At 40.8% G+C, this 26,646-nt stretch overlaps 1 protein-coding gene across 9 annotated transcripts in view; it reads right to left on the bottom strand.

The window, feature by feature from the left end:
* The window catches only part of LOC122871248 (lymphoid-restricted membrane protein), a 34,501-nt gene that overhangs the window by 1,821 nt on the left and 6,034 nt on the right, over nt 1–26,646 (bottom strand). For 3 of the 9 annotated variants that reach the window (XM_044186134.1, XM_044186132.1, XM_044186133.1), the window contains exons 5-38: nt 25,508–25,566; nt 25,336–25,411; nt 23,910–24,068; nt 23,700–23,817; nt 22,910–22,960; nt 22,653–22,730; nt 22,446–22,502; nt 22,102–22,161; nt 21,399–21,463; nt 21,012–21,105; nt 20,386–20,532; nt 19,987–20,088; nt 19,099–19,250; nt 17,577–17,688; nt 16,296–16,575; nt 14,717–14,769; nt 12,389–12,488; nt 11,505–11,667; nt 10,180–10,264; nt 8,125–8,171; nt 7,807–7,895; nt 7,484–7,677; nt 6,636–6,720; nt 6,342–6,396; nt 6,200–6,227; nt 5,543–5,683; nt 4,635–4,769; nt 4,311–4,458; nt 3,828–3,871; nt 3,633–3,701; nt 3,063–3,121; nt 2,699–2,797; nt 1,415–1,543; nt 375–401 (exon numbers count right to left, since the gene is read on the bottom strand). In XM_044186134.1, the coding sequence (XP_044042069.1) occupies nt 375–401; nt 1,415–1,543; nt 2,699–2,797; nt 3,063–3,121; nt 3,633–3,701; nt 3,828–3,871; nt 4,311–4,458; nt 4,635–4,769; nt 5,543–5,683; nt 6,200–6,227; nt 6,342–6,396; nt 6,636–6,720; nt 7,484–7,677; nt 7,807–7,895; nt 8,125–8,171; nt 10,180–10,264; nt 11,505–11,667; nt 12,389–12,488; nt 14,717–14,769; nt 16,296–16,575; nt 17,577–17,688; nt 19,099–19,250; nt 19,987–20,088; nt 20,386–20,532; nt 21,012–21,105; nt 21,399–21,463; nt 22,102–22,161; nt 22,446–22,502; nt 22,653–22,730; nt 22,910–22,960; nt 23,700–23,817; nt 23,910–24,068; nt 25,336–25,411; nt 25,508–25,566 (3,360 nt within the window). The remainder of the gene's footprint in view (nt 1–374; nt 402–1,414; nt 1,544–2,698; nt 2,798–3,062; nt 3,122–3,632; nt 3,702–3,827; nt 3,872–4,310; nt 4,459–4,634; nt 4,770–5,542; nt 5,684–6,199; nt 6,228–6,341; nt 6,397–6,635; nt 6,721–7,483; nt 7,678–7,806; nt 7,896–8,124; nt 8,172–10,179; nt 10,265–11,504; nt 11,668–12,388; nt 12,489–14,716; nt 14,770–16,295; nt 16,576–17,576; nt 17,689–19,098; nt 19,251–19,986; nt 20,089–20,385; nt 20,533–21,011; nt 21,106–21,398; nt 21,464–22,101; nt 22,162–22,445; nt 22,503–22,652; nt 22,731–22,909; nt 22,961–23,699; nt 23,818–23,909; nt 24,069–25,335; nt 25,412–25,507; nt 25,567–26,646) is intronic. The other 6 variants (XM_044186135.1, XM_044186136.1, XM_044186137.1 and 3 more) reach the window with 6 other exon arrangements.

The raw sequence follows: 26,646 nt of genomic DNA, 5'->3' as shown, positions 1-26,646 counted from the left end.
GGCTTCAATGAAGCGCATTTTACCACCTGTCTCAAAACAGTGTCAAAGATGCAAAGCCATTCACATCATCTTCATCAGCATAATGAAAAAGCTGTCAGCAGCACAATTAATAGCGGTTGGCATGGAGGTGGATTTGAGCATTGACTGGTTAAGTAAACAAGCAGCAGACAATTTTGGCCTGGAATCTGTCGACAGTAGGAGAGCTGCTTCAAATCACTTTATAGTCATTATGACAGTCAGTGCAAGGTTCTAAGTGGCCTTTGATTGGCGCTCCCACCTGATAAATACAGGCCTTTTGCATGCATTTATTTTTTTGGACAGAGATAGAATCCACAAGCACTTGCCACTTTGGACTCTCCTCCCTACACACTTACAGCATTACAAACAGCTCATCCTGACTCCTGAGCAATGTGGAGGGAGGAAAAGAGGAAAGGACAGTTCAGAACAACACATGATCCACTTGCACAAAATACTCAGTTGCCCCACAAAAATAAAGAAAATAGTCCAAGTGTAGTAGTTTGCACATAAAATTGTTAAGGTGTAAAGATGATTGGTTATCAGTTAGATGCTTTGTTAGCTGCACACCGCAAATCAGAACTTGAGATCCATGCATGAAACAAATCATAAAGCTTCTAAAATCACTTGTCACACTAGACATACACTGATCTCAAGACAGTTAACAGATGAAGGAAATGGTTTATTTCTGGCCCTTACAGTGAAAATGTTAACACGATTAAAAGCCATTGAGCCCCTGGAGCAAAGAAGAAGCTAGTCCAGCACAGACCCATGTAATGAAAGAGTTGCATCATTTAGGAGGTTTCATATACTCACAACTTTTTGAACAATAGAAAATGATAAAAAGCACGTAAGTGATAATCTCATTAAATAATTCATAGTGTATGAATGAAGTTAATTACAGAAAAACAATTCGGCCTATATGTAGCTCATGAAATCTTCGACATTTGTTGGTGTCTCAAAAATGCTCTGGAGCACTAAATGTGAAGTCTCCAGCAGACAACTATCATTTTGTTAAGTACTGGGACTGAGTGGCTATCGTGACCAGTGATAGCCACACTGGCTGAAATGCTAAGGGGCACCACCTACAGAGACCAACTTTGACAAAAAAATCTGTCACTGATGTTAAGATGTCATAATACTGGACACATTGATGGCTGTATGAGTTCTGATGTTAAACAGTCAATTTTGTGGCGTTTTTGCACTGCACTTCAAAGATAGAGATAAAATAAAAATATCTAATATGTCACAGATGACCGCTGATGCCAGAAAACATTTAGTTTACAGCTACTGGAAACGTACAAGCTAAATGATGAACTCTTCCACTATGCAGCTAGCCTCTTAGCTAGCAGAAAGTGGAGCTGCAGTAGGCTAATGGTGGGTATTTGGTCGGACTAACGTCTTGAGGGGCAGAATGAGGGAGGTGAGTTTGTTGCCCAGCTCACTGAGACTGGACCTCCTCCTCTGTGCCACCAGCTGCTCCTTCTGCTCGTCGTCCGACTGGCAGTCGGTGTTGTCGCAGGCCGTCCTGTTGGCATGCGTGGATCAGGCATCCACAAACACACTGTTCAGTTGCACATTCAAATACAAGCATGGCTGCATAACCACACTGATTCTGTATGTGCACATGCACACGCACACATGCTCATTTCATGCATATGCAGCCAACAAATATTCACTGATTAACATTATCTTTGTGTACAGCAGGTGAGATATATTTTTTAGATATCCCTGATAAAATCATGTTTGAAATCATTTTCTGCATGCCAAGCAATGCAAATTACATGCTCCGATATTATATCATGAACCCACAAAGCAATTTCACAACCTTTCAGATATTTGGAGAGCATTAAAAGTGCTTCATTTTATCATCTAAGCTTCAATTTTGGCTTAGCTGGTCAAATAGAGCACATTCTACTCTTGTTGTCCAAACATTTGAAAGCTATATGATGCAAAAAAAAAAAAATAAATAAATAAATAAAAAAGTCCACACTATCTTACAAAGACACAAAGGAAAAATGCGCTAGATTTGGAAAATGTCACAAAAGGATGTTGCCTTCTGATAAACACTTCCCCATGTGAGGAGGGGCCAGATGCATGAAAGATGGCTGCTGCGTGGTTTGACATCATCATCACTGATTTTTCCTGGTCTCACAGACAACATTCTAATTTGAGTTTGTTCCAGCAGTCTAAGCTTCACCCTTTCCTTTACATTATTACTGCTAATGTCTGCACAGTTGGTCATTTTTGGGGTTTAGTGCTGCATTATGTTACACTCGATTTATGTCAATCATCTGACACTCCCAGGAAGAAACTAAAATTGTTGGGCACATAATTGTTGAGACGGACGAAAGTTCAACCTCTGTTTTACCCTGTAAAGTTTGCATTTTGGATTTGGATCAATGTAAAAAAAATATTATTTTTTTTTTGGCTGCTACGTTAAGGACTCAGCGTTAAGTACATGGTGCGCGCACTCTACCAGGTGAGCTACCGGGGCGCTCGGAGCAATGTAAACCTGACCAAAACATAAGTGAATTGACTAATTGATCCCAGTATTCTCCACTGTTGGACCGACAGTAATGATGTCATACCAGAAAGCTGCCATCTTTATGCGTCTGGGTCCAGCGTGAAAGGACTTATGCGACACAGCCAGCGTGGTACCCTTCTTCTTGGCATGTCTTACCCCTTCATCATGAGAGAGGGCTCTTCAGTGTCAACCCAGGCCGCAGAACTAACAAAGCGTTTTAGTGGGGGGCGCGCCGTGCTCTTCCCTGCCACATTCCTGGAAACCACCGTTATCATATAAAGGGCATAACAACAACAACCCTCGTGTCATGGTACAGCAACTTCTGTGGCTTGAGAAAGACAGCCACAGAGAACAGCTTGCCACACATCAGAAACTGCTGGGGTGTTTTAAAGGTAAAGTAATTTAAACAGTCCTACATTTAATTTAAGCACACTCTCCTCTTCACATTCTAAATCAACTAAGACTTCACTGGACATATAAAAGATTTAACACACACATTAACACACATACAAATACCTACCATGGGGATCGCCTGGTCAGTCTCTCTGTTTCAGCCTCTGAGCCGTCTTGTGTTTTGGACTGTGGTGGGAAAATCAAACTATTTGAGTCATGATCATGTAAACAAAAATGCTCCTTTGCACAACCTGAAGCATAACAACAAACATTTTAAACCTGGATCCATTTTCTCTCATAGTCTGACCAAAATCTCTGCTTGTCTGGATGCATAACTTAGTAGTGCAGTCCTAACAGCACTAAAACCTGTCCTACATTTTACACACATTTAGGCTGACTTTTATCTACACAGTTTAAAATAGGATATCTAGTTATGGAGGGAGCAATCAATGTGTTTATAAAAATATACTTTGGACACTTTTGGGGATAATTTTTTTAACTTTCCATCGACTTTTAGTGAAAAGTGCACTCTTGCAAGCAGGATGCTAGTTTTCTAGTGAAGCACGCTTTAGATAAACTATATTGTATTAAGCATGCAAAAAGCCCACTTGCTGACTGTGTCAAAGCTAAAGTGCATGCTACAGGATCTGATTGGATCACTCTCGTTGGACAAAAGCAATGGCAGCATTGTCCTCACCATGTCAAAGTGCACGTTGCCTCCACCAGAGCGGGGGATCGCTGCTATGCTGACCCGCCGAGCTGACGACTGTTGGGGGAAAGGGGGAAAAAATGTTTTACTTCATAAACACACATGAACATTATTAACACATCAAGCCAACATCAGTCCTGAGTAAAGTACAACAATATCATATGTAACCTAGCTGCAGCTGACCTTGTAGTATTGTGATGTCGGCTGCTTCTTGCCACGGAAGTCATCTGGAAAGACAAACAGTGATGGTACACACAAACCAGATAACTAAACTAAGCATACATATTTAGACATATACCCCAATTGTATATACACACACGCATACAGCACAGTTAGATTATATGGGTTTGTCACTACAGTATATTGAGCCAGTGCTATATATGGAGGTTCAAAACTAATCATAACTACAAAAAAAATCTAAACGTGCATTTAAATATGTATCATATACTGTAATGCCTAATGCATCTCAAGAGCTTTCCCGTCATTGCCACAACCATAACATTTCATTAGACAGGTCCTAGAAGACAATTGTGGGAGAAAATACTGAATAGTTGGCAACTATTAGCACAAGATAATAGTTAAGCTATCTAACTGGTAACATCAGTCCAACAATGAATTGCACCTTGATAGTGTGTAACACGTGTCTCTATGCGCTGCATTCCCTACCTCTTTCGGTTTGTGACCCAAACGACCTCTCGTTCTGCATGAGCGTCTCTCTCAGCTCCAGCAGCTCGGCGTGCTCCTTGGTGTACGTCCTCTTCAGGTTCTCCACATGCTGGATCATCACCTCCACCGCCTTACCAATACGACTCTCCTGACATTCACAAGGCTCCATTAAATCCACAGAATCAAAGTCACACAATCTCAAGACAGTGCAATTTGTTTGGTTTTTTGTTGGCATGGGAATAAAATTGAGTTCAGATCATACTTTCATCACACCACAAATCAGTGGAAAAAAATACAACACAAACATATCGCACATTATCCCACCTGGTGAATAGCTCCTAGCATCTCAGAGCGACTGGACACCCTAGTCATGGACTGGATGAGGATATCCAGGTTCTTCTGGAGCCTCTGGATGATCTCCATGGACTGGTTGTCGTCCTCACACAGAGGAGTCAGAGCCTGGGAGGAGCGATAAGAGAGAAAAAGGACAAGGAGCGAGTTGACAAGACACACACAAATAGTTTTACAGATAATTTTCCACTCATACTCACTAACCCAACACCTATTCACTTACATTTACAGTTGCAGAACAAGATGCAAGATCCATTCCCTCTACTATTTGTAAATGGATTGTACTTGTATAAAGCCTTTCTAGTCTTTCCGACTACTCAAAGCACTTCAATATTGCTTTACATTGTGATCCTTGCAAGATTCATGCAGTTCTCAGCCCATTTATTTACAACAGCCAAGAATTATTGCACAACATAAATCACCAAAAATAGGTGCTATCAAATCAACTTCAAGCAGTTTGTACCTGTCTGTCACCAAGCCACCAGTGTGCATCAAGCAGTCTTTTCATTTACAGGGTATCATAGCCACCCATCGTTTGCACTTTTGTTTACTCTCAACAGTAGTCTAGTGTGATAGGAGGCTGAAACCTGTTTCAGTCTCACCACATGAAGCCACACCAAAATAAAGCCAAAATACGCTGTGTTTTTCTACATGTTTCTAGCAATTGGAGAGGTGTGCAAGACAAATTATAGTATTATTAAAAAAAAGAGCTGCACTACAAATATTCAGTAAGCAAACATCAAAAAGTCCACACTTCGAGACTGACAATGTAAATTAAATTGCACTTGGCAAATAAAATGATTTTGTCAGGGATGGAACAGAACTTAAGATAGTGCTCCATCCACAGAAAGCTGGAAAGTTACACATGTATGCAGACTGACCTGCAGTAAGCCCTGGCAGCTGGACACCTCCCTGCGGACGTTGTCCTCAGCCAGGTCACGTGACCTCTGCTCCAGCCGGAGTCTCTTGTCCAGGGTGAACATGTCGCACTTGAAGCCCAACGCCAGACGCTGGAACTCCATCTGAAAACATGAAAAAGACACTTAACTCACTCATTGCTGGATACATTATATCCTGCCAATTGCAAATGAGATGACCATTTCTAACATTTCCTTGTTTGATTAAGGTAAGAGTGTTTGCCTTTCACCTATTAAAGACACCATTGTTGCACTGGTGGAATAATTACACTAGATAAATTATGAAACTTCCCAGTTCCCTGTAGAAAACCCTCAGATTTCAAGAGAATCTCATCAGCCTGCATTAACAAAGTGATACATTAACTTTCTATGAGTATGGTTACGGGTTTCAAAGAGAAGTGCAAACCCTGTGACCCCTTTGTATTCAAAATGAGAATTCATACATTGAGACTACTGAGGACAAGTGACTCATATGTGGCTTTTAAAATTTCCTTTCAAACACACGTAATCCCCAAAGTGTCCTGTTTATACAACAAAAGAATAGAAAAAAAAGTGTCCCTAACACACCAATTATATACATTACTAATTATAGAATGCAGCTCCAAGATCATACATGCATACCTCAATCTCCTTGTCATTAGGCAACAGGCTGTAGATAAAGAGACAACAATTAGAACTCTGTGACAAGTCTTATCACATGTACACATGGATGATTATGGATTTAAGTGTTAGCTTGTGTTACTATGATCATTTGCTGTCTTACCTGTTCTTGTCCTCCTTGAAGGTGTCACTGGTGTCTGAGATCATTGACGTCTCAGCTAGAAAGGGAAATGATCAGCAGGTGTATCATGGCACGGTGATGACACCATTTAGATTTTTAAATAGTAAATGTACAAATGCTCATTTAAAATGGAATTCAATTTGGTATCAAAGGACAGGTAGTAAATATCAGACAGACAGACAGACAGATAGATAGACAGACAGATAGATAGATAGACAGATAGACAGATAGATAGATAGACACACACACAGTGTACAACAAATATAATACACATACATTCCTTCTCAGTGGCCATGCTGGTCTCACTTTGGTCCTCCTGAATCTTGTGCTCCTTGATAGCCTCTATGCTGCGTGACCGCTCCTGCAGGGTACAGACAAACATTACTGCGTCCCTCTTCTGATTCTCCCCCTCCTGCTCTCCTTTTAACTCTGATCCTTCATGCTCACAATGCCCTCAACATCCATATCGCTCCCTTCACTCGCTCCCTTCCTACTCTCCCTTCTCTTTCAATAGTCTTTACATAATAAAGGTCAAATATGTAGATTCAAAGCAGCTGGCAGTGTAGTTGGCTCTTGACTGAGTGGAGCTCAAATGAAACTATGCACTTCCTCTCTTTCTCTTTCATACACACACACACACACACACACACACACACACACACATAGCTGGAAAGACAACATTTCATGCTGAATCAAGATACCAATGGCACAATCTCGTCACTGAAAAAATTAAGCATTAAAAAACTTAACACAAAACAGATTTAACTATAAAAATGATTCATTATGAAAAAATTATAACACTGAAACAAAACTAACTTGTACATTTCTAAACTTGTTTGTGTAATAGGTAACAACTGAATGATATATTGGTTGTATTACATAACACCTGCTGCAAACTGTTCTGATCTCCATCATAATCATTGTTATATCTACTACCAGACCTAAATGAAAACCAAAGCATAATAAAAATTTGACAGCCAGCCAAAAAGAAAAAGTAATACAATAGCAAAAACAACAGTATAATAACCCTGATCCACACAAAGCAGTGATCAACTCGCTCAGTGATGTGGAATTACTGATCCAACAGTCAGTTGAGAACAAAGTGGGAGTAGAGCAGGTCCTACCAGTTCCTTCTTGTTTTTACCACAGAGGGGGAGGGAGTCTTTTTTGGCTGCACTATCCTCCAATTGGCAGGGGTCAGAGGTCATGCTGCCCATGCCGCTCCCTGATTGGCTGGCATGTGTGAAGGATGATCCTGACTGAGGAGAGCTGCTGTCCAAGAAGGTGGTCACTTTGCTGCTGGTGAGCTGGTCTGTCCCTGGAAGGAAGAGTTGGTGTGTGGGTGGTCAAAGTTACATGTAGATGTAAGAAGGCATAAACAAACATTCAGCTTAGAAATATCAGCTTCTCTCTTTGTTTCCTTCATACACACAGATTTTCTTCCTACCTTCCATGCTGGCGGCTACTGTTGGAACCTCGGCTGTACTGTCCTGCACACTCTCCTCCTCTTCCACCAACACAGGTAGCAGACATGCACTGGAACACACATACAGTGCACCTTTAGACAATATAGCATTTGCAAAAAACAAATCTAAACCTTAATGTCTCTACCAAAGAAAAACAGTTGGCTTTTAGAGATGATGCAGAGACAACAGTTCTTTGTTAGCCTTTAGGAGTTTTTGCCGATGTTGGATAGTGAAGCAGTGTGAAAACCCTGTGAGTTCAAAAGGTTCCCTGAGCTAGCAGTTGACAGTGAATCACTCACCTGTCCTCCACTGCTGATCTGTCTGCCGACTGGTCCTGGCTCAGGCTCTGAGATGGACAAAAGTAAAATGCAGAGAACGAGGGAGGGGGTGAGAAAAAAAGACAGGTGGCCCTGCAGCACAGTTTTCTGCCCCACATTACATGAAACGGTCAATGATTGAAACACACATACATGTAGCGTACCTGTCCCATGGCAGTGAAATGCTATCTAAGCTGTACAGAGTGTCGAAGAGAAAGATTGGGCTGATTCCTTATATAATGTGGAGCTTCATGGAGAGCCCTGCAGCTCTGTCAGAGAGTGTGTGTGTTGCTGAGAGGGGTGCTTAGAGAAAACGTTAACACTGGCACAGTGCTAAGTAGTGGAGGCGGACTGCGTGCATACAGTCGTGTGGACACACACATACACAATGAAGCAAGGTGAGCGCTCAGAGCAATGCAATGAGATATTGTGTAATGAGTCTGCATAATATCCGTTTTGACACTGCTCAAAATAGGAGAGCTGCCTTAGCATTTCACTGACTACAAAACCCAAGGAGACTTCAATGTCATTTTACATCCAAAAAAACAGTGAAGCATAATAAAACTGGCTGCTGCTCATTTATTTCTTAGCAGCATGAATCGTTAACTGGTATCACATTCAAATCCAGCACATTTTTATCAATTTGATAGAACCTTATACAACCTACTCACAACATAAATATTGGGAAAATTCCTGTGAAAATATCTTCCATTTACAAGTAAAACTACTGTTTGAACATATTCAAATGATTTTGAAACTCAACTCCTTCTCTTTGCTGGCCGATTAAAACCAGGACTTGATTGTTGGATTGGACTTGGATTTGACTGAAAAGCCTTTCTTGACCAGGCTTCTACGAGTGTAAAACAGCATTTTATTGACGTACTGAACACACCCGCAGTGTCAAAGCCTGCCTTCCTTGGCTCCCCACAGACTATCTCTCAGCAGGGAGGCAGTCCAGCATGCCACCAGCAGGTGGGAGACTAAATAAACCAAGCTGATCGGTCTCTCAGCAGGATGCAAAGCAGCAGACTGTGGTGAAACAGCATCACAACACGTGAGTCTTGGTTCTAACATGAAAACACTGCAAGCCCTTCTGAGGCTGGGCATAATTACCATGAAGCAATCTTAGTGTATAGACCATGCATCAAAGGAACTCATCATAACAGAAAGACAAAACATACGGTGAAGATCCATTGTGTCCAGGCTTTTGCTAATGGGCAATCATCTTCTTGATAAATTATTCTACTTTTATATAACTGCTTGTAAAAGCAAAACTAACTGACAACAATTTTGATATTAAATTAATCGTGTAAGACATCAAGCAAAGATGCCAAATGTTCACTGTTTCAGCTTCTCAAGTGTGAACATTTCTCTGTTTGATATCATTCTAACTTGAATATCTTTGTTGTTGTTGTTTTGTGTTCGGGGAGATTGCGATGGGTATTTTAATAGTGCTGTATAAAACATTCATACAGCACTATTAAATTACCCCATTTCAACCGTCTCTTAATTGATGATCTGCTTTGAATTGATATCTTCCTTTTTTATTGTCTTTTGTGAAGCCCAACGTCCAACTGTTAAGACATCTGAAGCATTTCAAATTGAAGTAAACTTAGCAATAATGAAAGCACTTTTTTAACCCGTACACCTTAGTTAGCCATAAGTATTTTGTACTTGCCTCCTTTGCCAACAGAGTTCAGGGAAGCTGATAACCCATCCTGTTAGTCATTGGCTTGAGCGGTCAGTAGAATAATGGCCACCTGGTCTTCTGACCTTTCCCTTAATTTTACACCCCTGCCCTCTCCTGTCCCTACCAGCCCTTCTGAAGGAAAGCCAGCCCCCGCCCTGCCCACTGAACCCCACTCACTTCAAAACACACCTACTCTCACTCAGCTAAGACACACATGAAGTGGCAGAGAAAAAGAGAAAGACAGAGGGTCAAAAGGAGGAAGGGGAAGCAGTGGGGAGACGGTGCTGAAGAGAACAGAGGAAGTTGTATTCCCTTATGCATTAAAACAGTTCCCCTCTGCTACTAACCTTAGTGCGGCTCATGGCTCCTGCGCTCAAGTCTACCTCGCCTTCTTTCTCTTCTTCTCCTGTGTCCTCACTGGTTGGCTGGGTGCTAACCACAGGTGAAAGGTCAACAGTCAAGCACTATCCATTTTCTCATTCTTGATTTATACAGATAGATACACTTTCTAGCTATCTAATGAGACACAATTGTTAGAGTATGAAACAGTTAGAGAGATGAGGAACAGCCTTTGTCTTTGTAGGTGGACTGTGTCCCTGCAAAGCGTGGCTGCAGAGGTACTAATTAGGCTGCACACCCCTCCCACAGCCCAGAAAACACCAATTTGACTAGCAAATGTTGATCAAGTCATAGGGAAATGATGAAACTCAGTAAAATGGTGACTTCAACGTTGACTACTGATAACACCCATCACTTCAACTTCAAATGTAGCAGGGTCATTTTATACTGCTATATAAATTAGTCAGGATGCTGGATGAGGCTATATGGTAATATTAGTTTTGTGGCCTTCCAAAGACAAACGGAACAGGTGTGTCTGTGGCTGAAGTTCCTGTTTAGGTGTGATGGCGAAAATAAACTTTAAGAACACAAAAATAGAGAAGGTTGTTTTGCAGCTTAGGTTTGTGCATGTTTTTTTTTTCTCATCCACATCAACCATCTCAGTAGGTAATTCTTGCAATTAAAACAGCCAAATCACCAGCTGATGCATCATCTGTGGTGAGTAAACTTCCTGTTCTTTGTCTTTTGCACTCCCCTGTTGCATTCTCTGTTTTAGAAAATCCTGTTTTGCCAGTCATTATTATGTCAGATGCATATCCGATGTCTCATGGGAAATAAGAATGATTCAGAGGGCATATGAAGAATGACCTGCTGAGTCACCCTTAAAAAAAGCCACTGCTCTGTGTACAGTGATCCCTCCCTCTCTCAGCAGAAATTAAGGGAAAACATTTGTTTCATGGTTCAATTGCCTATATTTTTACATTCTTTTGAAGTGACCAGAACAAATCAGTTTCACAATATGCTAAGATGTCGAATAAATATCTTTACTGCAATTAACACATGAAAAGTACTGTATGATTAAAGCCACTATGAAAAAAAATAATCCCAACTTTGCCGCCCCCTACAGGTAGTGCCAAAAAGGACACACTTGCAGACAGCAATGCAGGAGGGTTTTGTTTTTGTTTTTTTTTAAATACCCACGAACAGAATATCAACAACCATGTAAATGCACTCAGCAATACTTTATATAATTTGGAATTTCCATAAGGAGACAGGCATTCTAATACTCTGATGTGCCCAGTCTATCATATACAATATTTATTTCTTTATTCACCTCTCATGCTGGGTAATGGTCTCATCTGGTCCAGGTGATGTACTGACAGGAGGAACCATCTCGGCTGCTGTGGAAGGGGTGTTACTAAGTGTGACCGTTTTGTTCTGTTCTGGTGAGTTGCTCAGATTTTGGTTTGGACCACAGGAATGAGACTCTGCATCTGCTGAGACAAGAGAAAAATGGGTTAATCTATAAATAAACTTTTGGTGTGAAGTATCATCAATGTGTGATGATGACTGCATTCCAGGATTGCAGGTTGAGTTATCAGCTGTTGTAATTTACTCTAATGGATTTACTACATTTCCCAGGGTGCATTTGACAACACCAGAAAACATTAGCTCAATGTGACCTGCATGTAAATGGAATACATTAGCTTTAATATTTTATTTAATGTTGTGGGAAAACTATTTAAAAACATTTTTGAACATCTGAGAACATTTCTTTCTCCATGTAGTTCATATGGAAAGTAAAATAAGCAGCACTTAGTAAGCACAAAAGATATTAATAATTGACTTATCCAGTTAATAAAATCTCTGTCTTCATATGATAGTAACGGCATTACTGCTTGTAGTATCATATACTAAGTACATGATTTTACAAAATCAGTTATGGAGTTCTGGATTACCAAAAAAACACATCAATAAAAACAATGTTCATACTGTGATATTTAAAAGAGTTTGACCTTTATCTTGCAGTCTTCTCTCCGCTAAACAAATAGCAAACATACCAAGTGAGTCAGGAAATTACTCACTCTTGGTTAACTTGTAAATGCCCACAGTGGAGCAACTAGCTGACAGTAGGGGGAGAAGAAAGTGAAACAGAAAGATAGTGTGTGCTCCACATAGAGAGTGAATTAGAGAGAGCGAGTGAGGGAGAAATCTTACTGTTGTTCTCTGAGTGGGACAGATCAGGAAGAGCATCCGCCTCTGGGTGTTTAATGCTGTCAGCTTGTGAGTGGGTGCTCAATGGCACTGCTGCCTCTTCCTTAAAAAAAAAAAAAAAAAACACACACACACAGAGTGATAAATATTCGAAAAAGGCAAGGGGTGAAAAGATCAAATAAGCAACACACATTAACCATGTACCAAACAGCAGGTCCACAATCAGTCAATAGAAACAAATCTTTGTCAGATGAGAAGACATTGCATAAGAAGTCAACAAAATCAGCTGACAGACCACACAAAGCATCTATTCAAGCTGTGATGGATTGTTGGAAAGACCCCCAATTACTGTCATCTTCATAGGAATTCAAAAGCAAACATCATACTAACTGCAGCAATGATGGAGTGTTTAAATTAGTTTCAAAAACCTTGCAAGCATGAAATTAATTAAGCACTGAGGAGTGCAAATGAGTAGAATGCATAACACCCAAGATCAGAAAGTGTGACAAGACATTGAGATTATAGCTACAGAATGTGCAGTTTAGTGTATAGCATGTATCGTTATTTGCTGCAGAATATATTTGGAATATATTTTTATTCAAATGCAGGTGCATAATCCCTTCTTTTTGCCAGTAACAGCAAGTCCTTTTCTCTTTTACCTAGGTGTGAAAAGTTTAATCACTGCCATTCTATATAAGGAAGCGGACAGCCTCACCACAAGCATGCAAACTGCTGCCTGTGAGCAGTCGCTGTGAATGATATGTGAGGAACTATTTGGTAGGCAAATGGCAGAAAGAGAAAAAGAATGAGAGAGCATCCTTGAACGCACTAACAGGAAGAGTTTACAAAAGAGTCCCTGCTTGTAGCTGTGTGACAAAAAGGGTGATAAATGTGACTAAAACATAAGGAAGACTAAATGTGTACTGGGAGGAATCTCATCTCCAGCAAGTTTAAAGCTAGTTTTCATACAGTAGTGAAATGAAAGGTTTGTCTGTAATATTAAGTATTGAGAATTTGTAGTTAATGGGTTGAAATATGCCACAACAGCCAAACATGGTCCTTTAAAGTGTAATTTTAAAGAAACAGATGGATCTAATCCCCCTTGAAGTTGTTAATCATAACTTTAAATGTCCTACTTCCTTCCCACCACTGCAAAGAAACAGCAAAGATCTGTCTGTTAAAACTTTAAAGAATGTATTAAACCAAATCCGTTTTGTTACTGTCCTGCCTCCTGCTGACACAGTTACACACCTGTCACACATCTGGTAGCTGCCCAGTACAACTACAGTTATCTATTATTGGCCTCTGAGCAGGTTGGGATTCAGTGTCTTGCTCAGGAGCACCTCAGCAGTAGTTGTTCAGGGTGGAGAAACAAACAACCCACATTTTCTAAGCAGATGTGGAAATTCGAACCAACAAACTGTCAGTCACTTCTCCTCATCTGTAACCTCGACAATGCTGTGGTTTGGTGGAAGTCTCTCCTCCTCTGTATTTTACACTCTTTACAGTGCAGCCCAGCCGAAATTAATCCAACAAAATGTAAGTGTTCTGAAGCTACTGTTGAAATCTTTCCTCAACATTGTTTTTTGCGTGTCAAACAAAAGTTTTCCCTAAAGGCCATTACATTATTACAGCCCATTTAAGATAATGGACAAAGCTTAAAAATGACTGATGTGGAATGAGGTTTTCATTGAACATACATTTTTAAAATCAAGGGAGATACAAAACTGTTTGTTGAAAGGGAACCTGATCCTAAACAAGGAAGTTTTCATAATTCCTGAAAATCACTACACTAAGCTACCAGCACATGGGTTTTCACAAGGTCAAAAGTGGAGTTTTCCTCTGATAATCATATGTGAGCCATCACAAACTAATTTGGACATGTGGCTTGCAGAGATTGAAAGATGCTTGAAAGTTACATTCTGTTTGGCTGTATTTAATTATTACTATATTTATATATTTTAAAGACTTGTTTAAAAAAGAATGAACTACTCATCTTTAGCTCAAGATGAATTTACTCTGAAATGCTACATCCAGCAATTGAAAGAAATTAGGTTTTCTTAAGTTTACTAGTCAATGTTTTAAGGGATGCAGAATGTCCCATTGAATAACAGACAAGTTAAATATTTCAGTAATTAATGGCTGAACTTTAAGGTAATTATTATCAATTTTGTGCTATTTTAAGAAAATATTCAGGAAAATATTAAGTAGTTAAAAGGATAATACACAAAGGTTACATCAAGGCACAATCCCAAACATGGTGAGCATCTTGTACAATACATATACCTAAGGTATAGGAAATAGGAAGGAAATTTTCACAATTCAATTTACCTGCAAAGATTGACAGTTCACTTCTGGCTCTGACTCAGTGCAGGCTGCCGAGTCTGTAACAGAAAGAGAAGAAGAGAAAAATAAAATACCACTCAGGAAAAAATGAAAGGAGGAAAGAGGAGGCAGAAAAAAGGACAAAACAAAGAAGCTGATCATCAAATATCCAAACCATTGTTCAATTCGTCTACAGGGGTTAATAGCCATCCACAAAAGCAACCCCACCTTTTACCATAAAAGGTCAGACTGTCTATTATGCAAGGAACTGCGCTGAGGGAGGGGCAGAGAGGTTAAAATACCATGCATGGCTAAGGTGGCATTAATGACCACATTCACTCTAGTTTTCTGTCTCTCTGCCTGCCAGCCGCTCATGCAGGCAGAGGAATGGGGGATTACTGAGCTCACTTCGTGGCCTCAGACCAGTCGTACATTGGCCATACAAGGACCTTGAGGAAGAGAGGATTTCATATACTCTGTAGACACCTGCGCACACACACACAACCTTTATAAGACCAGGGCCACAACAACCATAGAAGGCAGGGGTCTGCTTCCAAGGGCCTCAGTGTGTGTATCCTTACAGTGAGTGTGTGTGTACTGTACTGTACTGGTGCTTCAAGGGTGGCTGAGTGCCCTGTGACTCCCATGGATTACAGAAGGATAATCCACTCTCTCTCTCTCACACACACACACCAACACTCAAAGACAATAACTGAGTCTGTAAGACAGAAATCAATTCCTGTAAGGTTAGCAAGAGACAGACAAGTGCAATTTAAGCATTAATAAATACATATCTAATCTAGAGCTATTGTGGATAAAATTGTAGTTTGCCTTTGTTTTGCCATTTACTGCAACATCCACACATGTGCTCAAGTAGCTAAAATAGCATATATACAGACAGAAAGGAATTACATTATTCCATCATCCACCATCAGCACAATTAAGCTGCAGTTGTTTGAATGTAATAAAGTGTTTAGTTTCAATAACCATTAATTTCACATTCAAACTATGGTTTTAATATTGTTATGCTAAGAAGACGCAGGATGTATTAGCTCACATTCTTGTTGCATGAGGCTTATTTCTACTGTTAATCGTACTGAGTTGGATCCAGAGCTAGGAACAGGGTGAGCAGGGGTCAGAATGGGGTTACACAAATATTAAACTAAACTATATTTTGCCCTATTTGGCTTGGATATATGAGGTTCCAGTTAGCCCTGGGCTAATTCTGGTGTATACTGTGTTTTAAAGGCTCAAGGAAGACTCCTCAAAGTTCTCAACCTTTACTGAGATAAACTCAGAAAATGTCATCTGTTGAAAGCCATTTCAAAATGAATAGCTACATGAAGTATACCAGTGTTATTACATTTAGTGGTCCTCTATGAATAAATCAAAATCTACATGATATAGTCTATTAAGCTACTACATAAAATATTTCTTAAAACTGGATTTTTATCATTTTTGTCAGAATTTCACCAAGTTACATACCATTGGACAAAAAAAAAGTTAGAATAATCGCTTAGCAGTTGAAGTGTTGGTTGTGATGTTGACTGGTGATCGTTATGTCCTCATTGGTGTCCCCACTCACCTTGACCCTCTCCTGCTGCACCGTGCCCACGCTGGACCTCCCCAGAGAGGGCAGACAGAGGAGTGGACGTGTCCCTCACTTCTCCCTCTCCTGCTGTGTCCACCACCGTCCATCTCTCCTCCCCATCTTCCTCTTCACCTCTGTCTGTTAATTTATCCGCCGTCTTCTCAGGCCTCCTGTCCGTTCGCCTGCCCTGTTCTCTGCAATTCCTCTCCGCTAACTCGTTCTTCAGGAAGTCTTGAAGGGCAAACTCCTCATCCCAGTCCAAGTCATCTCCAGGCTAAAAAAAGAAAGAAAGAGAAAGACACGGTCTCCATAAAAAATGCAAGAGTGAGATGCACAAAAACCAGACAAAGCCTGACTGTAATAAATCCCACTGTGGCAAAATCCAACTGGAGGACTGGAGGTGATGAGGCTGAAGTTGAGCAGTGACAGCCATCATAAATAAGAAGAGCACCACTGTTAAAAGGTCAAACTTTTCCAACAGATATCCCTGAAAAAAAGATGACAGTACTGGACACACTGATTGACAAGTGATTTCTGGAAAATCTGTGCAGAAAAATCTCAGCAAAGACCACTTATTAACAAATCTGTCAAACATGGCAGAGCTCATAGATGATCGTTTCTTTTTAATACGGTTCTTTTTGTTGAGTGGCTGTTCCCTGATCCAGAGCTATACTGAATACATAATTGTGTAAAAAAAAAAGTGAGAACTGCATAATTTGTCAAAGCACTTGGTTACTGTGTGCAAACCTGTCTACCTCAGCACCAAGTTCATCATATTTTGCAGTAAAACCAATGGTGCTGTAATGGAAATCTTCAAGCGTGCATCTGTATTTTGTGCGAGGAGCAGTGCGTAGGTGTGTGTGTGTGTGTGTGTGGGGGGGCGCACATGTCCACTTCAGCCGCCAACTCGCACTCAGCTCTCTTCTACCAGATACTCCATCTGTCTGAATACAGTATGAGTTCTGTCACTGCTCTCCAAGCAAACCCTCCAATGTCCTTCTATTGTGGTAACTGAATGTTAATACATACAAAAACACATGCATGTAAATTATCAAAGTTGAATGTATTCCAAACCCAATATGACTTTCATGTCAACCAACATTTATACAGTGTAGGTGACACATTTCATTGAGTATTCTAAAAACATATCCTGATTAAGATTAAAAGATTACTTCTGAGAATGGTGGAAGCAAGTAGCTGCTGCTGTTTATTAAATATAGGTTTGTAGATTTAAGCCCCATGATCCAGCCCGCCCTTCCTCCCTTCCTCTCTGACCTCTTCCTCTGGTGCAGGTGTCTGGCATGAGGCCTCTCTGCTGTCCTGAGGTGTCTTTAGCTGCTCCAGCTCCTCACACAGCTGCCGCTTCTGGTTCTCCTGCTCCTGCACCCTGCGTGCAATGACACAAAATCCTATTATTTATAAGCAGCTGAGGGATTATTCATTTTTCAAGAGAAATGTGGAAGAAACAAAAAGCAAATTAGCAAGGCACTTAACTGTCCAGACAGATAGAAAAACACATGCACAAAGATCCTAGAGGACAGTACAGTGAACATACTGTACCCAATCCGCAGGCCCATGCAGTGTCCCATTCTGTTGCCCAGGGTGACCAGCGCCAGTTCTCTGACTGGCCCAGTATTGGTTTCTTCACTTCAGGGTTTGTAGATCCAGTCCCAGCCCAACCCTCTGATCTCAGACTACACACAGAACATCAAATGTGTTCTTTGACGAAACCCTGATCCTAGCCCTGTCTTATAGTCCAATCTTACTCTGAACAGTCTGTATTAGCCCAGACACTACAGGGCAGCCCTCTTCAGTTTTCTTTTCTCCAAAACAATATTAAAGTTACTGAGTTTACCCTGGCAACTGAGCACCAGTAAATCCCAGCTGGACAGCCTGACCCGTTCTCCCTCTGTGGTCTGATACTGTACCACACTAGCTCTGTTATATATCTGAAGGGGATGGCCGTCTCCATGAACACACATACAAACAGACACACACATACGGCAAACCCATCCACAAAGAGTCAGAATGAAGTCCAGAATTGGCCCAGGCCCAGTGAGGCGGGCCCTTGGGGTCAATGAGGTCAGGATGATTGACAGGTCTTTCCCCCACTCAGCATAACTGACTGACCAACTGAGACAGAGTACTAGAGAGCAGAGTGTTATTTATGTAGAGTTTTAGAAATATTGACTTCTGACAGGCAGATCTCCTCTAATGGCAGAAATAACTTAATTGGTTGCATAAAATCCTCTTTAGCTCTGGTCATTCAAGACAATGTGGCATTTAAGATCCTGGAAGCTCCGCAAGCACCCTGACAGTCTTAGAGACAACTATAGGCTTGTATGGACTTGGAAGGTCAGCTAGGCTAACCAGCTAACCTTGATAGCTCATTATGCCTAGACTGCATTTTTTTTCTGTTAGTAATTACACTGCTAGATTTAATCAGCTTCTAGTACTCTTACTAATGTCTTCTTTAGTGGCGTCAGTATTACCTTACTTAGCCAGAAAATTAATTCTTTAGCTCTGCCTACTAGGGTTTAATTCAACCAATGAAATCACTGCTGCACAACTCCACCTCAAAGAAATGTTTTCCTACCTTACAGTCAAGTTGTCTTAGCCAGCCCAAGATCCACTGCAAATATATTCTCTTCCATCTTCCTCTGGTATTTTTCTTTCAGCCTCCTCTGCTCTCATACGAAATTCTCAAAACAACATCACTCACTTCAGCATTCAGCAACTCGCACATTTCTTTCGACTGCCCTCTGATTTTCACATACACAGCCAAAGATTTGCTCACCTGACTGAAAGGTGCAGGATCTCAGTGCGGGACCTCCTCATGTTACTGGCCATTTTGATCAGCTCCTTCTCCACCGAGTCTGTGTACTGAGCCAATTGGTCCAGGCTGAGGGCCCAGTCTGCCCTCCTCGCGTCCAGCTCTGCCTGCACGGTCTGTGGGAAGACAAGGCCGAGGGGTCAGCCTCTCACTACGGTGAAAGGCCGCAGGCTGCCGCACAGCCTGAATAGCTGCGTGTCTTTAATGCCTCCAAAAAGTTCTGACACTTAACTGACACAAAATCTTTCAATGTCAGCCAGCAGACTGAAGAACCAACAGAGAACACACTTGTACTGGTACAGCTCTGCTCCACTAATGATTTCTGTCTCATTTGGTATGTTTACTGTATGGCAGTACGTGGCTAATGAATGCAGAGTGGCAACACTGCAGGAGGAGGGGGGAAAGAGAGACAGAGAGATACAGAAAGTTGGAGTGAGGGAGGAGGGGAGTGGGTTGTGTTCATGGTACAACACACCAACTAAATAGCACTGCCTGGATGGGGTCTGTTGGAGAGTTATATAAGTGAGATCTCTAGAGAGGAGAGATAGTGGGTGGGAAAGAGAGAAAGAGCAGATAGACAGTGATAGATAGAAAAAGGGAGCAACAGGTGGAGGGAGAGGAAGATAGCGACCACGTTACATAATTTCATGATTCATATATTAAAAAACAGCACTGAGACGGCGCTTTTCAACACGTACGCATATGCATGCAACATTTAGGAACGCATACAGGCACCAACACTGCAGTACACTGTGAACCCGCAACTTTTCTTAAGCTTACATCAAGTGCCGTAGGTAGTCTCACAGTGAACACCAAATTCAAATATGTCTGGCGTGTGTGAGTGTATCTGACCTGGAGACTGGTATCTGTGATGCCCCCTGGCTGTGCGTGGTCATCCAGCAAGCCTCTAACTGTAGACAAGACAGAGTTGGTTTCTTCTCTGAAATCCCTTTTCTGAGAGACATAAAGAGGAAGCATATTGTGAGATGGAAATACTTTACAGACGGAAAGTTAAGAACTGAAAACAATATGCACATTAGACACATATTGGTTTAAGCTCATATGAGAGCCTAAGCAATCTTAACCTGATAGTAAATGAATTTGACTAAAATTTAATCACCTCTTAGTGAACCTCAACAGTTACTCCAACACAACAGGCTTGAGTTTCTTGTGATTCCAAGTCAATTATTAAAGTTTAGTCAAGTCTCAAAAGTAACCATGTTATGGTACAAGCAAACCACACTTGGTTACCAGTTTATTCAGGAGGCTCTTGAACTCCAGAGCCATGTGTTCAGGGCTGGGTCCCTGCAGCATCAGCAACACCTCCCTGTCCAGCGTCTCATCCAGCGGGGAGGCAAAGCTCATAGTGGTGGACAAATGGTCAACTCCATGGGGGGCCTGCAGCAGATAGCAATACATTTAAACAAACATAAAAAAGGAACTAAAACAGTTACCATCAGTCTAATTATTACAGAGGGGCTAGACTGTGCCAAGTACACAGCATGTGAATGCTGCCTACAGTTTGTGAAGAAAAAGCTTCAGAGATGAATCGCCTGCCTGTAGTCAAAACTTCTCTGAAGTGCAGCTGGGAGCAGAGGCACTATAAGGTGGGATTACATAACCTTGCCAAAACTAGCTGTGACTGTTAAAGTGGTTGGTCGGTGTGAATGCTCTATCTGTATAACAGTGTGGCTGCTACAAAGAAGACCAGAGACTGAAACCGTGTGTACAGAGCAAGGAGAATAAATGTCAGAATGTAAGACAAAATGAGAGAAGGAGGAACAGGTGAATAAGAGATAGGAGAATGAGAGAGAAAAAAAATAGAGAGCATGATAGAAAAGGTGAGCAAATAAAAAAGAGTGTAAGGGAGTGCTGACCTCCAGTGGTGACTGTGCCAGAGCCAGTTCTGTCTGCAGGGATCCTGAGCTGCTCTGGTTCAACCTGTAGGCCGCCGACAGGGACAGGCCGGCCCTGTGAGACACAGGAGGACGGGGGTGGAGAGGTGGGGTGCAAACAAGTTACAAACAAAGACATTAATTAGAAATGGCAGTAATGGACAAATCTTTCCCAAAGTTAAAGAGCACAACATGCAAAACTCAAATTGTTTTTTTTATAAAGATACAGTTTGTGGCGCAGAAGGTTTCTCTTCCATACATTAATAGTGTGAAAAAATAAAAAGGTGACTAATGTCTACTTTCTTAGTAGTCCATCAACCCTTAATATCTCCAACCACTTCACTCTCAGGTTATTCTTGGTTCACTTACCCAGCCAGGTCTGGGTGCATCATCTGCATCTGGTTCTCCAGCTTGCTCTTGTCTGCCCTCAGCAGCTGGAATCAACAACAGAGAAACCAACCTGACTCAGTCCATCCCATCCAGTTATTTCGAGGTCAACTACATTGCCTACCCTTTCTCCACTAGAACAAACCTGTCGACTGCAAGACCTGTGTGTGGAAGGACAGCAGGTGATTCAATTCCCACGGTCGGTCTCCACAATCTCGCACATGCTGATAATTTTACCAGCACACTGGACACAGCAAATAATTGCCTGTACACTAAAAGTGCTGACTAAAGTGATATTTTGCCTGTGTTAAATTAGAATATCACTATAATATTTGTATATATAATTTAGCTTCAGAAATTAAGTTATTTTTCCAAACAAGATTTTTCCATTGCTGCACACAGGAAATCAGGCGAAACCACTGCTTGATTTTCTGCAAATTCATTTAAACTAAAAAAAAATAAATAAATAATAATAATAATAATAATAATAAAAATTGGTGGAAGCAGACCACATGGTTTCTAAGCATATAAAGGAGCATATAAAATGGCTGCATTGCCAAGAGGCAAAAGCAAGCGAAGAGATCAGCTACATGCGAAAGCAGTAAAAGAGCATCTATGAGAAACTAGTGGGGGTTGTTGATGCATAGAAACTGAAATAATATGATGTGAAGTTTAACACACTGACCTCTGTGATGGAGGAGTATTCCTCCACTGTAGACTTCAGCTCATTTATCTGTCTGCTCTTCTGTAAAAGGAGGTAAACGACACAAGACCAGTTTGAGTTTTGTAAAGAAAAGGAAAAGAGGACAAGAATAAGTAGCCTTCACCTGGAAATTAGATTTTTTATTTAATTGTTTTCCTTTCAGCATCACAATTGGTAGCTGAAATGAATACGATTTTACAGGTTTTTACACTAAACCAGTGTTGGCTGAATGGATTCAAGCTATTTTATGTAAAGAATCATCAGAACTGCCACAAATAGCTTTAAACGACAGTAAAATGGATAGTAAAACAAGATAAAGCACTGACCTCTAGTATCACAGCTTGCTTTTCACTAACGACAGCATCAAAAGAGTGTATTTGCACCTGATGACAGGGAAAGGGCAGTTACACAACAACATAAAGACAGCACAAAGGCAGCACGGAAGACAGTATTTCTAATGTGCCTGAGGCAGATTTACAATGCGAAGGTCATTTTGTGAGAAATATAAAAAAAATTGGACATAGTGAAGGTACCTGAAGGTCAGCGTTAATGTCACATAGCTCTGCAATTCTCCTCTGAAGCTCGTCCGTTTCCATGGTGACCTTGAAGTTCTGGGGAGCCAGAGGGGAGTTAGGACAGCTGGTGACATCCTGTTATGAATAAACTTGTAACAATATACTCTCTGTAAGCTGTCTATGAATGGGTGAGTACAACTGATTCCCTGTAAAGTCAGGTTATTGATTTTACTGCCATCTCCTCTGACAAAAGTCCTCTTTGGACAGTAAAGTACCTCTTCTTGAAGAGAAGCAATCTTTGCAATTAGACTCTGGTTCTCTCTCTCCTGAAAAGAAGAAAATCAATCAGTCAATCAATCAATAGCAAAATGGAAACACATGCTCAGTCCTACATTTTCTGCTCTATTACAGTCTGACAGCTTGACTTGTATAGTCTACCAAAATTCCTTAAGATATTGTAAAATAATGTTATTGAATAATTTGAAGAATTTCGCCATTTCATTTCAAAGTTAAATGTAATCTGGAATGTGGACTTTACTGGGGGAGTGCCAAATGTGGCTAAAACACTGGGCCTTGTTCAAAGCTTGAATCATTGTTCTAATGGTGCCAAGTATTTTCTTAGTTGAATGGTATGTAATCTCTATAAACAGATAAATGCAGAATCTGTAGGAAAGGGACAAGATTGTGCTATCGTTATCTCCATTCAAATCATCTTCAGACGATAGCGGTTCTGAGATTGCTAATCAGACTGTTAACAATGATCGGCACACGGAAGAGGAAGTCTTGGTCCAGATGTCCGGATATCCGCTGGCTACACTGGAAGCTATGTTGAATGCCAAGCATTTTCATTTTAATCCAAATTGAGTCAAAAACAGTTGATGCTTTGACTTTTGGTCTGCATTACAGTACAGTACATTTCAGCTGCAAATGTCTAAACATAGTGTAGGGGAAGAAACCCCTGTAACAAAACAAAACAGACACATGCCATCTGTATGAACTTAAGCATGCAAGCAGAATGCATTTTTATAGCTCCTTCTTGTGCTGTTTTTATTTTGTTTGACTGACCACATGTTTGCTGTGTGCGGAGGCGCGAGCTCTGCCTTCCTCCGTACAGCTCAGAGTGGCCTTCATCTCCTCCACCTCCTCCTTCAGCATCTTCTCCTTCTGGGCCAGCTGCTGGGTACTGTGCAAGAGGACAAACAGAGATGGAAGTCAACAAACCATCGCCTACTACAATAAATCTGTGCCGTGTATTTGCATGCGAGTGTATCTTACACCCTGGCCTGATTGCGTAGCTCCTCGTTCTCTTCTGCTAGCTTCTGGTTGCTGTCTTCCATGCCCTCCACCACCTGCTTCAGCTTCCTCACCTCCTCCTGGAGCTTTTGGTTGCTCATCTGAAGGTCGGCAACGCAATACACCAGCTCTGACGTCTCACTGAGGAGAGAAACACACAAACACATGCATATAGGCAGGGGTTAAATTGGGCCGGAACTCCACCTCCTGACATCCAAATCGCACCGTCAGAACTCAGCTCCATCTCCTTGGCTTGAAACATCTGCTTTCAGACACTGTCTCACGCTGACCAAACAAGAAGGTGGAATGTACGCTCCTTTTCTTTGACTTTATTAAATAGTGGTGGCCATCACACAGCAGCAGCATTGATGTATGTGTAGCCGTCACTTCATTAATCATTTAAATCTTCTGATGTGGCATTATGATCTTACCATACCTTATTAACCTAAATGTTTTTCTGCACAGCAAACAGGTAAACTGTTGCACACAGATTCCGACTTCATACAGTGAAATCATTGGGAACAAAGCGGCCGTGCTCAGGATGGGTGCAGCACCATCAATGCTGTCAGTACATTTTAATTTTCAGCAAAAGTCCAAATATCGTTCCCTCTGGAGAATCACAATATTTTTTACAGGGAGTTTTCAGTTTTGGTGCTTCAATGCTATGATATTTGCAGTAGTGGAATCACTGCAAACATGGAACTTATCTAATCACTCAAGTCAATAAAGAATAAGGCAACAGATAGTAGGCCTAATAATGAAAACACAATGTATTGTACTAAGCCTATGAGTTACTGTAGATATTGTAGATGTTCCAGTGCAAAGATGTCTATTTTCATGCATGGACAGAAAATTCAGTGTTTCATGAACCATAAATTCAACACAAAAAAATAAATAAAACTGCCCTTGGCAGTGTGTTTGGGTATATGTGGGATATTGTATTATTGTCTTTTTGTGAACATTTTTCCCCCTCATTTAAAGGGTCGCTTCACCTAAATTACCCATAAATAAATTAATACATGAAATAAAATAAAAATGCTCTTGCATCTCCCTGGTGATGTCTGGCAATTTATATAGTTCAATTCAACTTGAGATACCTGTCTCTGAAATTTCACTAATACAATGGAGGTGAATGGAATTTAGTTTGTGATACAGCATTAAAAAAAAAAAATTCTATTTAGAAAATTCAACAGCAACATCTCTTTCCATTGTTACTCTGGACAATCCACATCCACAGAACACAATGTCTACAGTTTTCAGTGGAACTACTTTCTACTGAAGAAATAGTTCCCCTGCATATAGACATTATGCAACTTAGCTTTACAGATGAAAGGCAGGCGGGGGGGGTCATACACACAAATAAAGGCAAACACGGACACTTTCACTAATTCACACACACATAACTTACAATTCTGCTCTGGATGCCTCCCCTCCAAAGGCCTCCAAGCTTCCTGAGGTCATATTGAGCAGCATGGACCTCTTGGCTAAAACACACAGATGCAAAACACAAAAATGCTCCAGTTTTCATCAAAATTGGATGTGTGTACAATACAAGGAAATGTGCTTATTTGCACGCTCACCAGACAAGCTGTCTCTGAGTTTGACTGAGTCCTGAGTGATGTCATCTGCTGGTTCTTCCCTGAGATACAACAGAGAAATCAAACATCAAAATGTGCAAGATCAATTACTTTCATGATCTTTTTCTAGGATTTGGCAATCATGCACTATGCTGCTGCTTTAGGACTCCTGAAAATATGTTTGACATTTGTTGAACTGTTTAATTTTTGGTGCCTGGCACACTGAGCACTAAAAACAGGGAGTTCTGCAAAGAGAGCTCGCTGGCTGCCGCACAGCCCTTACTCACTTGACAGTTATACTAGTGTGTGGTTAGCCACTTAATATACTGTATTTTAATATGTCTTCACCCACAGGGACCCTTTGGTCTAGTCAGTAACAAGATGCCATCATCACTAAAATTATACTTCTATTATAGCAGTTACAGCCTTTCAAAGTATGACGGCTTTAGCTTTATTCACAGCCCACACACCAGGCCAATTTTTAAACACAAGAACATAACAGCCAAGATGCATCATCTCTCACAGGTTTGTCAAAATTTGACCACTTACATAAGAGATAAATTAATATAGTATTAATATAAAATATTTTGACTTTCAATTTTAATCCTCCATCCGAGTCGCATCAAACTAGACCAGAGGTGTCAAATGCACATTTGATATAGACCTGACGGAGTGTAGAGTGCACTCGATGATGATGCACAACTGACTCAAAGACAAAAGACACGTTGTTAAATGGAGATGCACACATGGAAAAATTATCACCAGTAATCTCTCATCTGATGCATAACTCGCCTACACAACATCTATTTGCATAACTCAAACAGAATCTTCTCTGAAAGGGTATAAAGAAAGCACAGGACTGGTAAAGATGGTGTAAGCTGTCCTCGGCTTTTCACACCACATTAAAGAGGTTGGAAAAATGTGTTTAAGGAAACAGCAAACATGTGGAGCAAATTTAGCAAATAATTTAGTCATAGTGCAGATCTTGATTAAAAAGTTAGCTAACACAAAAAATACAGTAACAAACATTTGTCAAAAACGCAAAATATAACAGAGAAATTTGGTCAGAATTGCATTTTAAGGAGCAAAAAAGGAGACTCACCATTTATCCCCCTCTCACTTTCATAAAAAATTAAACCAAT

Source organism: Siniperca chuatsi, linkage group LG23 (assembly GCF_020085105.1).
Source record: "Siniperca chuatsi isolate FFG_IHB_CAS linkage group LG23, ASM2008510v1, whole genome shotgun sequence".
In the NCBI taxonomy this organism is placed as follows: Eukaryota; Metazoa; Chordata; class Actinopteri; order Centrarchiformes; family Sinipercidae; genus Siniperca; species Siniperca chuatsi.
This window is presented reverse-complemented; position numbering and strand designations above follow the sequence as displayed.